We start from the raw sequence: 13,526 nt of genomic DNA, 5'->3' as shown, positions 1-13,526 counted from the left end.
TCTCTCCCTGTTTTACTTTCCTGTAATTATTTTGTCCTTGTGGAGGGAACCAGTTTCTTTGTCGTGTAGGATTTCCCAGCGTCTGGATTTTTCAGAACGTATCACCTTCTTGCTGTTTAACACCTTCTTCTTGCTCTTCTATTTCTTGTAAATTGGCAGCGATTTCAGGCCTGATTTTGGGAGGGCAAGACTAAGTCATGACCCCAACCCTAGGTAGTGGTGTGTCCTTCTGTCAGGAGGTACATGATATCTGGTTGTTTACCTTTTTTGTGATATTTGAACCCATTTCATATGTTGAATCTATTCTCTGCTCTTTCATATTTATCACTTTATCTAGAATCTATTTCCAATCTCATTTTCTTTAAATTCGTCTTTTCCATCGTCTTTTCTTATGTAGGGCATTATCCGTTGCATTGATTGGCTTTTAAGTGTATTGCCAGTTCAGTTTTTATTTATGAAATTTTTTTGTTTTATTTCCTGAACGCTTTCATTTCTTTGTTCAGTTTTTATTTTTCTAAGTCACCTAATTTCCAACTATTTCTGATTCTGATTTATTTATTTTTCATCACTTCTATCATTTTCTCAGATTTTCTTAGCTCGTTTTAAATCTGTTTTGTTGGTATTTCTCTTTCAACTACTGGCATTTTCTCCCCAGTGTGGGGCCTTGGCCTGGCGGGCTTTAGTATGTGAGGTAGAGGAGATTATAGGAACCAGCCCCCAGGCCCTTCCCCAGGAGTTTTCAAGAATGTTAGCAGAGCCTTAATTTTGGAATATTAGGGCTCTGAAAAGGCAAATAGAGTGAACTAGTCCTCCTGGGTCAGTTAGCATTGCCAGATGGTGTTGGGTCGGGTCATGCACAGCCGATGTGGGTATAGGTCCAAGAGCACCTGCCGATGTTGTCCCAGCCAAGGTTCCAAATCTGCCAATGTCAGAGACTTCCTAGACATCAAACAAAAAAGTCATGATGCTGGTTGCATTGGCAAATATAAATCTCTTAGACTGGCATAATTTAAAGGTGCCAGAAAATATAATATTTAGTGTGTTGTGATCTAAGACTATAGTTTTGTTTAAAAGCAAACTCCTTATTTTTATGTAGCATTATTCAAAATGTTAAAGTAACTTGGGGCACCTGGGTGGCTCAGTTGGTTGAGCATCCAAGTCTTGATTTCGGCTCAGGTCATGATCTCAGGGTCCTGAGATAGAGCCCCACGTTGGGCTCCATGCTCAGCGCAGAGTCTGCTTGGGATTCTCTCTCTCTCTCCCCCTCGCTTGTGCTCTCTCTAAAATAAATAAATCTTAATAAATAAATAAATAAATAAATAAATAAATAAATCTTAAAAAAATAAATAAATAAATCTTAAAAAACAATGTTAAAGCAACTTGAAAATGCAATCACTTAGAATTCAGATTTCTCTCTCAGTTTATCAGTCCCCCCCCCCAATTATAGCTCCCCTGTCCGTGTCTAAAATACTCTGGTACTAAAACTTATTTAGCAAATGTCTTTTTTATTTTTCACAAAGCATCTTCCCATATGTCTTGCAGAGACGTACAGTAACCTCTTCCCTGGGTTTTGGATGGGAAAACTAGTACTTAGGGGCAGTGACTGCCCAAGTTCCAGGGGTGAACTTGTGCTTGGTTCTTTTTACATATCCCAATGCAGCAGAGATCTGGGGGTCTCTCAGGTTTTCCTCCATCAGGGGAAATGCCCCGAATGCCAGCCATCTCTGTCCTCAAACACACTGCCCTCCTCCTTCCCCCCGCCCGCCCGCCGAACTCGGCAATGAGGACGCTTATGCTCTTTCTTCTACCCACAAGACTTGGGTTCCTGGACACCCTGAAGAGGGGTCAGGAGTGCGTAGGAAGGTAGCCCAGTGAGAGGCACAGGGTCGGAAAGCTGGGGAGCAGGGGCGGGGGCAGCTGGGGGAGAGGAGGCCAGAAGAGGGCCTGAGGGTTCTCACCGCCACCTCTCTGAACATTTTTGAGAGGTCCCAGTTCCACGTTAGCTCATTGCCCCTCTTTGGCTGTCTGGGGTCAGTTCCCTATGGAGATTGCCTGTGTGAGACCTGGCTCATGGAGGCCGCTCGTACCAAAGGCTCCAGTTCCTCAGGAACAGTGGAGCATCCCTTAGGCACTCACTTCTGTAACTTGAGGGCACGGCAATGCTATTATTATTATTTTGATCCTCAAGAAAAGGACGGTTCTTCGGTTTTCATGGAGTGACTAAATGGCCTTTTTCTCTGTAGTTGTTCATTTTGTAGGGCTCGACCCCAGAATTGCTGCATGGCTTATAGATCCTGGGGATGCTGCACCCTCTTTTGAAGATTTAGTGGCAAAATACCTTGAAAGCTCCATCTCTGTTAAAGTGAACTGCACATATGGGAATTCCTCAAGAAATGTTGTGGTGAGTTATGTTAAGATGAGGCTTTACCAACCTTAATCAACCGAATTTTTTCCTAGAAATTTTTTCTGCTTCATAAACAGTCCAGTAGTAAAAAGAACATTGCTGACATTCATTTTTACTTATTCTGCACGAATGCTTTTTACCCTCACATTTCTGGTGGAGGATATTGAGTTAGGACAGGTGACTTCTGTTCCTTCATGAAACTGTTCCCAGGAAGTCCATTCACAGTGTGATTCTTCTTCTTTTTTTTTTTTTCCAATAAAAATTAGAAGGATTTTTCATTTCCAAGTCCTTTGAGAAAGCAAAACTAATGCAACACAAATTGAAAGATCTAATTAATAAATTTAACAAGCCAAAGTAATTTTGTTACGTAAATTAACCCATTTATTATAGGCTAGCAATGTTTCAAATGGTGGAGCTTCTACTGGTCTTTCAACTCCTTCAGTCATTTGATGGCGGGCTTTACTGTGACGGCACAGAAGTGGTGCTGTAGGTCCAGGCGCCATCAGCGACGGTTTTCGTGCAGGAGCCACAAGGCCAGATCCCCACAGCTCGTCGTTTCGTCTTGGTTTTGCCACAGAAGGAGCAAGTGTATTTGGCGTGCTGGCTTATTTCAATCTTCTTCACCATTTTCCAGAGGGAGGCACCATAACGGGTCCTGTATTTACCCACGATTCTCACCTTCTTGGTGCGTTTAGCCATGTTGCCGCAAACTAGGTCTGAGCCCAGAGAGACAGTGTGAGTCTTCTAAATGGACCCTCTGGCGTCAGAGAGCCACGTGCTCTGGGCCCCATGAGCTGCTCGTAGTGCCGGTGGCCTGGCCGCTGCCGCAGAGGCTCTGGCCACACCTCGCTCCATGTGCCCAGGTGTGTCTTCCCAAGCCCTATCCTAGAGACACACCCAGTTGTTAGGAACCGTGTCTGCAGAAGCCACAGTGCTCACGGGTCTGGAGCCCGGCCCAGAGCCCAGTGAGTCAGGCCCTCGAGGAGGTGGCCCAGGGGGAGCAGTGTGGCCACAGTTGGGCCCCTCTGTTGAGGCTTCCTGCATGCACATCAACAGCAGCATGCTAGAAGCACAACGGGACGAGCATACAGGGGGCTCGGGGAGCACCAGGGTTGGCCATGGGGTGGGAACCATGGGGGCAGAGTGGCTGGTGATGTGCAGGCCCTGAGATTTGGGGAGGTCTGCTTGCTCCTGCTCTTCATCCTGCGCCATCTGTGAGGGAGGGTCTGAGTCAGGTGGGGACTTGGGGGTACAAATATGGAAACTCACTCTCCCTTAATTTAAAGAGATGTGTCAGAGGAATATGTGGGAGCTCCCAGACTCAGAGGGAAAGCAGTAGCAGGCCATGGGAAGATGTGAGCCTCAGGCCCTGGGGCCAGCAGTGAGCCATGGGTCACTTTTGTCAAAGACCCACGGTAAGTTCCCTCACTGTGCCACATGTGTGCCCCTTGGCAGGGGGACAGGGCGTGGAGTTGAGTTCTACTGATTGTAGGATGCCGGGAGGGGAACTCCCTCAAATAGCAGCTGAGACACTGTCACTGAAACAGGGACTTGCCCACCTCAGCACTACCAGTCCCCGTGTCCCAGTTTATAGATGAGAAGACCAAGGCGGAGAAAGGTCAGTGTGCATGCACCTTGCCCAAGGTCAAGTTGAGGCTGTGGATCAAAGCGTGGGTTTCTGACTATAAGGTCTAGTTTCTTTCTAGTGCATCTAGGGCTGGGAGTGGCTGCAGGGAACGAAGCACCATCCTCAGCGGTGTGTTTTCTCCCTGTCAAGAAGCTGGGGCCCTGCGCCCAGCTGCTCACGGTGCTGTGGACCCTGCCAGTCCCATCACTGCCCGTGAACTGTCGCCTCACCCCGGGCCCTCAGCACACTCCAGGAAGAAGAGCAGCAGGCTCCGTGAACTTGCGCTCGAATCCTGGTGGCTAGAAATGTGTCCATTGTGGAGGCATGCAGTGTGTGAGGGGCGGGAGGGGAAAGCCAGGCCCACGTTGTGCCATGCTGAAGAGGTGCTGGGGATGGGCTGAGAGAACACACGGGGCGTCTGGGCAGAGGGAGCAGCATGGGAACGGGGGGGAATGGTGAGACTAGGAAGAAAGGCGTGGGGAGAGGAGGGCGGTATCACGGCTCTGTCCCGAGGGTGCGGCTCCCCCCGGAGCTCAGTCTTGTCCTAGGGACGCCCCGCTGGAGAACCGTTCGTAGTGGGAGGCGCATCGTCAGCTCTGTCCTACTATAGGAAGCTCATTTGGGCGGGAGTGGACAGTCTGCTCACGGTGTCCCCAGACCAGTCTTCCAGGAGAGCCAAGGCTGGGGATGACGAGACAGCAATGCCAGGCTACATCAGCCCACTGCTGGCTCCTCGTCCTGCGATTTCTCCGGCTTGGGGCCTTGAGGCTGAAAGTGGAGTGTGGGGAGTTGTTTGGCAGAGCAAGGTGTCCAGGGGAGGAGAGTCAGACTGCGTGCTGGGGGCTGCGGCTCATGCCCTGCCCTGTGTGTCCACGCTCAGGGCCTCTGGGGGTGTCGTCCAGGTGAGGACAGACAGTGAGGGTGGCCACGTGGCTCCTCAGCCTACTGGGGCACGTGAGGGTGTGCTTCTGTCTCTACCACCGTGTGATCTTTGCAATGTGGATACTTTGCAGTTCCTGTAAAATGAAGAAGAAAACTGGGTTGGGGGAAAGTGTGAGGCGCCAGGTCGCTTGCATTTGTCCAATGAGAAGGCTTTTCTGTAGCATGGGAGCTTGCCCACTTGAGGTATTTGGTGATGCCACCAATGTTCATGTCTGCCATGGAAAGGCTCGCGCCACCCACCTAGTGCCCATTTCTGTGGGTTGTGTCACTCCCTAGATTGTGGTGAACATTGCTGCCAAGTTTGCCTAATCTTTCATTCTTTTGATCTTTTAAAGAATCAGAATGTACGGGTGAACCTGAAGATGCTCCACAGACTTACGATGGGCCTTTGTTCCCAGTTGAAGGCAAGGCGTCTTACTATAACTTGGGGTTGGCAGGCACTCTTGCTCACTGTTCCCCAAGAGCACCTTTCACTCACATCCACGCTCACAGCATCTTTGAGTGAATTCTCAGGCCAAGTGAACTTGTGCATCACTCATAGAAGGATAGTCCACATAAGACCTGAAGTTTTAAAAATGTTTTCCATAGGCTAACAATTGTAGCATTTTTAAAAGCTACCAATTCAATTGGAATTTTTTGTATTTTTTTAAAAATTTTATTTATTTATTAGAAATGGAGAGCATGAGTAGGGGGAGGGGTAGAGGGAGAAAAAATCTCCAGCAGAGTCCCCACTGAGTGGGCAGAGCCCAATGCGGGGCTCAATCCAACAACCCTGAGATCATGACCTGAGCCAAAGTCAGATGCTTAACCTACTAAGCCACCCAGGCGCTCCTCAGTTGGAATGTTTCTAATGCTACAGTTAACATAAAAGCTGAGTATTCATTTTAGTTTAATAGTGAGATGGACACAACTCCACTCAGTCTCGTTGGGAAGCAGAAGGCATTTGTGGCAACAGTCAAGAAGAGTTGGAGGAAGGGACTATGTGTGGAGGTGAGCTCAGGAGTGGGGGGCCAGCAAAGGATGGAGAAGCCTCTGGAGACAGGTACTAGCTGGAAGCGTTTCCACCGCTGGGCTTGGAGGGGAAGCTGTCACCAGGACCCGGGGAGAGCCGAGGCCCTGCAGGGGCTGTTGGTCAGGAGCCGGGCAGCAGGCGCTGTGATTGCAGGCCCAGGATTGTGGGCTGCTGGGAAGGGTCCAGCAGGAGAGAGGAAGCCCATTTCTCTCCCCTACTACCCGACATGGGCAAAACCAGCCTGAGAGCTGAGGAGGAGCCAGGTGGTGGCCTGGAGCACATCAGCCCTTCCCCAAGGGCAAAGTGCAGGGCACGGGGCCTGGAGGAGGGGCAGGCAAGGCCGAGGGCTTCAGATGGCAGCAGGAAGGGACACACATGACAGAAGCCCTGAGAAGAGGCATGAAGATGGTCTGAATAAATGCAGAGACGTTTCATACTCCTGGAGGAGGTGACCTCATATAAAGATTTCACTTCTCCCCACACTAATCTATAAAGCCATTGCAAAAACCAATGAAAATTCTAGCTACACTTTTGGGAATTCAGTATACCTATTCTGAAGTTAAAATGGTAGGCTGCAAGTCTAAAAATACCTACATCACACTTAAAAATGAGAAAGATTAGGGCGCCTGGGTGGCTCAGTCGGTGAAGCGTCTGCCTTCGGCTCAGGTCCTGATCTCAGAGTCCTGGGATTGAGTCCGTGTCAGGCTCCTTGCTCAGTGCAGAGTCTGCTTCTCCCCCTGCCTGCTGCTCCCCCTGCCTCATGCTCTCTCTCTGTCAAATAAATAAATAAAATCTTTAAAAAAAATTTTTTTAATGAGAAAGATTAAAGAGAATTGGGAGTGGGGATTGGCCTACCTGGTATTTCTAAATATCTCTGCGAAGTCTTGGTAATGAAATAGAATACTTGAAGGAAATAGTTTTACTAGGAAGGAGCTCTGCAGGAGGGCCGCTGTTGGGAGGAGCCACCACTCACTTGGGAGTTGCCCGAATTCCACCTCAATGCAATCAAGTAGGCTGTTCAGCAGCGTGCAGGTAGAAATAATTTTTTTAAAAATTTTTTTATTGTTATGTTAATCACCACGTATTAATTACATCATTAGTTTTTGGTGCAGTGTTCCATGATTGTTTGTTCATAACACCCAGTGCTCCATGCAGAACGTGCCCTCCTCAATACCCATCACCAGGCTAACCCATCCCCCTACCCCCTCCCCTCTAGAACCCTCAGTTTGTTTTTCAGAGTCCATCATCTCTCATGGTTCGTCTCCCCCTCTGACATACTCCCCTTTTCTTCCTCTCCTGTTATCTTCTTCTTTTTCTTTTTTCTTAAAATATGTTGCATTATTTGTTTCAGAAGTACAGATCTGTGATTCAACAGTCTTGCACAATTCACAGCGCTCACCGTAGCACATACCCTCCCCAATGTCTATCACCCATCCACCCCCAGGTAGAAATAATTTAAAAGTAATATTGGTATCATCTCTTCCTACAAAACAGGTTTATGGTTTATGGCAACTATTTTGTACCTTGGAGCTTCCTCTGATACCAGTTTTGGCAGGTAAGCTACCATAAAGATGATGGACAGTCCTGTTTCTAGGGAATTCTTGACATTCTTTGAGGGCAACTGTTTTCTTATTTAGGGGTAGGCAGTGTGTCATGTGAGCACTGAGAGGCAGCAAGCCCTTTATTTTCCCTCCGTAACAAGAGGGGTTGGATGGCATCACCTGTCGATCTAGAAGGACGAGAAGGTTCTGACCCCTCAGTCGCATGGGATCCCTTTTGCACCACGTGGTTCTCGGCACCCTGGCCGAGGGGCAGCCCCAGCTCCTGAGGGCCGCAGTGCGGGTCGAGCTGTGGTGTGTTCTGCATGGCAGTTGTTCGTCCTGGTGGTGTGCTGTCCGTCAGCCCCCCTCCCCCGCTCGGGACAGCCCCTAGAACAAGGGGGGCCAGGCCCTCCTCTGCCTTTGCCCCTCAGCACCCCCTCCGCCCAGGTCCTGCTGGGCACTAGGGTAGCTGAGCCCGGCCCAGCACTCCGCAGCCTGCCTGGCCCGAGGAGACTGTCCCGTGCGGCTGGCCAGGGCGCATCCCCACGCCCCCCCTCCCCCCGCCACTGCTGGGCTCCTGCACCGACCCTCGTAGATCGTTGGTGGAGGTGGGACGGGGCAGGCACTGTCCTTGTCCTCCTCAGGAAGGCAGGCTCACTCCCCGTCCTTGAGGCTTTCACAGAAATGACTCACTGTTTGGTGTTTGACTGACAGTGATGGAGAGCCACAGGTTTCAGGTGAACAGAGAAGAGATGGAGAGGACTTCAGCACTTCTGGGGGTACGTTCTTATTTCAGAGCCGGGGTGCCTGTAAGTCCTTCCTCCCTTCCTCCTCCCTTCCTCACTCACGCCACACCGACCCCGATGCCTCCTGTCTCTGACGTGTGCTGGGGAGCACCAGACCCACCCTGGGTGCTTGCTCCATGGTGCACGGGGTTTCACGGATCCTCCAGCTTCTCAAGAGTCAGGTTCATTTCACAGGTACACCCCCCTGGAGTTTGGTGAGGGCAATTCATGGCTTTCTTGGGTTCTTTGAAAAAGCAAGAACAGGGCCCCTGGGTGGCTCAGTCGGTGAAGCCTCTGCCTTCAGCTCAGGTCATGATCCCAGGGTCCTGGGATCGAGGCCCCCCCCCCCCCCCGGCATCAGGCTCCCCGCTCAGTGGGGAGCCTGCTTCTCCCTCTCCCTGCTGCTTCCCTGGCTCCTGCCCTCTTTCTCTCTCTCAAATAAATAAAATCTTTTAAAAAAGCAAGAACAAAACTTTCTGTCAAAAATAAAAAATATAGAGGGTGCATAGAGATGTATGAAAAATGCATTAAAATGTTTCACATAAGTTATTTTAAAGGAAACTCTGGTATAACCACCACCTAGGTCATAGTGTAGAATTTCCAGAAGCCCTGTGTGCCCTTTCCCTATCAGAACCCCTTCCCCTGCCAAAAGTAACCTCCGCCCTGACTTCTGGAGTCACTGCATTGTTGCTTTTACTTTCCTTTGCAGTTCTCCACCTCAGGGCCTAAATGATGTGTTTGGCTTTCCTTTGGAACTGTGAGTTAGTGGTCGTCTGACCGCTCCCCCTCCAATCCGGGTCTCAGCTCCACCCGTGTCCTGTGTAGCTCAGTGCTTAGTCTTCCGTCACACCCCATGTCCCACTGTTGATAGCATTTGGGGTGTGGCTAGCTTGCGGCCGTTACAAACCACACTGCTCCCTTGGGCATGTCTTCTAGCCCCACTGGTGCACGCTTCCCTGGGCACAGGACGGTCTCCTCAGCTTCAGTAAGAAGTCGCACTGCCAGAAGCACACACGGGGAGGGTCCTGCCATTGCACGTCCTCACCTGCATGAGGACACCGGGCTTTTAGGAACAGCCATTCTGGTGGGGACGTAATGGTATCTCGTTAGGATTTTGGTTTCTATTTTCCTGACTACTAATGAAATGGAATAGCTTTTTATATCATCATTGGCTATTAGGAGTTTCTCTTTGGTAAAAGATCTCTTCAGGTTTCTTGCCCATGTTTATATGGAGGGCTCTGTCTTTCCCTTACTAATTTAGAGGACATCTTGATATACTCCAGTTACAAGCCTGTTACATATACCTTTTCCCTCTCTGTGTTACCTTTTTACTCTCCTAATGGTATCTTTTGACAAATAGAAGTTCTTAATTTTTAATGTAGCGTAATTTACCAATCTTTGTCTTTATGGTTAGTGCTTTTTGTATGCTGTTTAAGAAAGCTTTCCTACGTCACGTTCATGAAGTTTGTTCATGTGTTATGTTTAAAAGCTATTTTTATTAGCCTTTGCATTTAGGTTTATAATCCATCTGATTTTTTCTTTTCATGTACTGTTTTAATTGAGAAAGAAATTGCATACAGTGAATAGTACAAATAATTTTAATTATTGTGATAAAGTACATTTAATATAAAACCATCTTAAACCATTTCTGATTAGACGGTATAGTGGTATTAAATACATTCTCATGGTTGTACAGCTGTGATCACCATCCATCCCCAGAACTGTAAAACTGAAACTCTGTGTCCCTTCAACAGTCACTTTCTGCTCTCCCCTCCCCCCACTCCTGGCAGCCACCGTTATGCTTTCTGTCTCTATGATCTGACTGCTCTAGGTACCTCATGTAAGTCAAATCACACAGAATTTATCTTTTTGTCACTGGCTCGTTTCACATAGCATAATGTCTTCAACATTCATCCTTGTTGTAGCGTGTTGCAGAATTTTCTTCCTTTTCGAGGTTGAATGTATGTACCACATTTTACTTACCATTCATCTGCCAGTGGATGTAAGCAACTTGGGTTGCTTCCATGTTCCAGCCATTGTGAGTAATGCTGCTATAAAAAATGGGTGTACAAATATATCTCTGAGGCCCTGCTTTCAATCCTTTTGAGTATATACCCCAAGGTGAATTGCTAGATCTTATGGTAATTTTTAATTTTTTGAGAAACTACTGTACCTTTTCTATAGTGTCTGTACCATTTTGCACTCCCACTCACAGTGCATAAGTGCACTTTCTCCACATCCTCGCCAATACCTGTTGTTTTCTGAGTTTTTTGTTTTGTTTGTTTTTATAATAGCCATCCCAATGGGTGTGAGCTGGTATCTCACTGTAGTTTTGATTTGCATTCCCCTAATGATTAGTAATATTGATCATCTTTTCATGTGCTTACTGATTATCTGTGTATCTTCTTTGGTAAAATGTCTATTCAGATCCTTTGCCCATTTTTAAATTAGGTTGTTAATTCTTTTTTTCTTGTTGAGTTTTAGGAGTTCTTTATATATTCTGGATAGTAATCCTTTATCAGATATATGATTTTTAAATATTTTCTCCCATTTTATGGGTTGCCTTTTTACTCTGTTGATAACGTCTTTTGATGCACAAAATTTTTAAATTTTCATGGTCCAATTTAAATTTTTTTCTTTTGTTACCTGTGCCTTTGTTGTCATATCCAAGAAATAGCCGTCAAATCCAATATTGTGAAGCTTTTGTCCTCTGTCTCCTTCTAAGAGTTTTGTTGTTGTAGGTCTTACATTTAAGCCCTTGATACATTTTGAGTTAATTTTTTATATGGTGCGAGGTAGGGGCCCACCTTCATTTTTCTGCATGTGAATGTCCAGTTTTCCCAGCACCATTTCTTGAATAGACTGTACTTTCTCCATTTAGTGTTCTTGGCATGCTTGTCAAAAATCATTTGACCATATATGCGTGGGTTTATTTCTGGGCTCACTATTGTATTCTCTTTGTCTTTATGTCTGTCTTTATGGCAGTACACACTGTTTTGATTAGTGTAGCTTGTAGTCACTTTTGAAATCAGGAAGTATGGGTCCTCCACATTTGTTCTTTTTTTCAAGATTGTTTTAGCTATTTGGGGTCTCTTGAGATTTCGTATGAAACTTAGGATGGATTTTTCTATTTCTGGGAAAAAGGTCTTCAGGATCTTGATAGGAATTACATTGAACTTGTAGATCACTTTGAGTAGTTTTGGTAAGTCTTCAATCCATGAACATGAGATGTGTTTCCATTTATTTATTTTTAAATTTATTTCAGCAGTGTTTTATAGTCTTCATTGTATGAGTCCTTCACCTCCTTTGTTAATTCCTAAGTATTTTATTCTTTTTGATGCTACTATGAATGGAATTGTTTTTGTAATTTCCTTTTCAGATTGTTCATGTGTAGAAATCCAACTGATTTTTGTGTGTTGATATTGTATCCTGCTACTTTGCTGAGTTCCAAAGTTCTAACAGTTGTTTGCTTTTTTTTTTTTTTTTTTTGGTGTGCACTCTAGAGTTTTCTACACATAAAATATCATCTGCAGAGATAATTTTACTTCTTCTGTCCCAGTTTGGATGCCTTTTATTTATTTTTCTTACCTAATTGCTCTGACCAGAACTTCCAGTACCATGTTGAATAGAAGTGGTGAAAGCAAGCAACCTTGCCTTGTTCCTCATCTTAGAGGAAATGCTTTCAGTTTTTCACGGTTGAGTATGATGTTTCCTATGGGTTTTCTTACATGGTTTTTATTATGTGGAGGTAGTTCCCTTCTGTTCCTAGTTTGTTGAGTGTTTTTATCATGAAAGGGTGTTAAATATTGTCAAATGATTCTTGACATGATCCTCTATTTTTTTTTTACCCCCTCCATTCTGTTGATGTGGCATATTACATTGATCAGTTTTCATATATTGACCCATACTCACATTCCAGGAATAAATCCCACTTGGTCATGGTATATAGTCCGTTTAATATATTGCTAGTATTTTGTTGAGGATTTTTGTATCAATATTATAAGGGTTGTTGGTCTATAGTTTTCTTGTATCTCTGTCTGGCTTTGGTATCAGGGTAATGCTGGCTTCATAGAATGAGTTAGGAAGTGGTCTTCCCTCCTCTCCATTTTTTGGAAAAGTTTGGGAAGGATTGGTATTGGTTCTTCTTTAAATGTTTGGCAGAATTCACCTGTGAAACTAATGATCTGGGGCTCTTCTTTGTTGGGAGATGGATTATTGATTCAATCTCCTTACTAGTTATAGGACTATTCAGATTTTCTATTTCTTGGTGATTTAATCTTGAAAGGTTTTGTGATTTTAGGGATTTATCCATCTCATCTAGGTTATCCAATTTGTTGATGTACAGTCATTCATAGTACTCACTTGTAATTCTTTTTATTTTTGTAGAATAATGTCTCCACTCTCATTTCTGATTTTAGTAGTCTGAGTTTTCTCTTTTTTTCTTAGTCCATCTAGTGAAAATTTGTCAATTAAAAAAAATTTTTTTTAAGAACTGTGGTTTCTCTATTGTTTCCCTACTTATTTCCTTTATCTCTGTTCTGATATTTATTATCTTCTTCCTTTTGCTACCTTTGGGTTTAGTCTGTTCTTTTTATAGTTCCTTAAGTTGTAAAGTTAGGTTATTGATTTCAGACCTTTCTTGTTTCTTAATATTTATAATATTTATAGCATTTATAGCTATAAAATTCCCCTTTGTTGCTGCTATTGCTGTATCCCGTAAGTTGTAGTATGTTGTGTTTTCATTTTCATTCATCTCTAAGTAATTTCTAAATTCCCTTTTGATTTATTCTTTGATCCTTTGATTGTTTAAAAATAATTTAATTTCCATAGTTTTATGAATTTTCCAGTTTTCCTTTCTTTATTGATTTCTAACTTCATCTTGTCGTAGTCAGAGAAGATGCTTTATGTAATAACTATTTTTTGAAATCTCTTGAGCCTTGATTTGTAGCCTAACATATGGTCTGTCCTGGAAAATGTCCCGTGTGCAAGTGTATGTGGTTGTTCCTGGCTGGTGCTCTGTACGTCTGTTGGATCTGGTGGATTTCTTGTGCTGTTTAAGTCCTCTGTTTCCTTATCTTCTTTGTGGTTGTTCTACCAGTTATTCTGAATGGAGTAATCAAGTCTCCCAACTATTATTGTAGAATTGTTTCTTTCTCCCTTCAATTCTGTCAGTTTTTTCTTCATATATTTTGATGATCTGTCATTGAGTATGTAG

General features: G+C 45.0%; 1 protein-coding gene across 1 annotated transcript in view; it reads left to right on the top strand.

The window, feature by feature from the left end:
* POLN (DNA polymerase nu) overlaps window positions 1–13,526 on the top strand; it is a 142,946-nt gene that overhangs the window by 38,486 nt on the left and 90,934 nt on the right. Inside the window, exons 7-10 of the mRNA XM_025887208.2 lie at window positions 2,244–2,401; window positions 5,309–5,377; window positions 7,480–7,540; window positions 8,241–8,305. Of these exons, the coding sequence (XP_025742993.1) occupies window positions 2,244–2,401; window positions 5,309–5,377; window positions 7,480–7,540; window positions 8,241–8,305 (353 nt within the window). The remainder of the gene's footprint in view (window positions 1–2,243; window positions 2,402–5,308; window positions 5,378–7,479; window positions 7,541–8,240; window positions 8,306–13,526) is intronic.

The sequence above is a fragment of the Callorhinus ursinus genome, unplaced genomic scaffold (assembly GCF_003265705.2).
Source record: "Callorhinus ursinus isolate GAN/ISIS: 27379988/994484 unplaced genomic scaffold, GSC_fseal_2.0 scaffold4, whole genome shotgun sequence".
Taxonomy (NCBI): domain Eukaryota; kingdom Metazoa; phylum Chordata; class Mammalia; order Carnivora; family Otariidae; genus Callorhinus; species Callorhinus ursinus.
The sequence above is the reverse complement of the archived record's forward strand: the minus strand, read 5'-3'. Positions and strand labels throughout refer to the sequence as shown.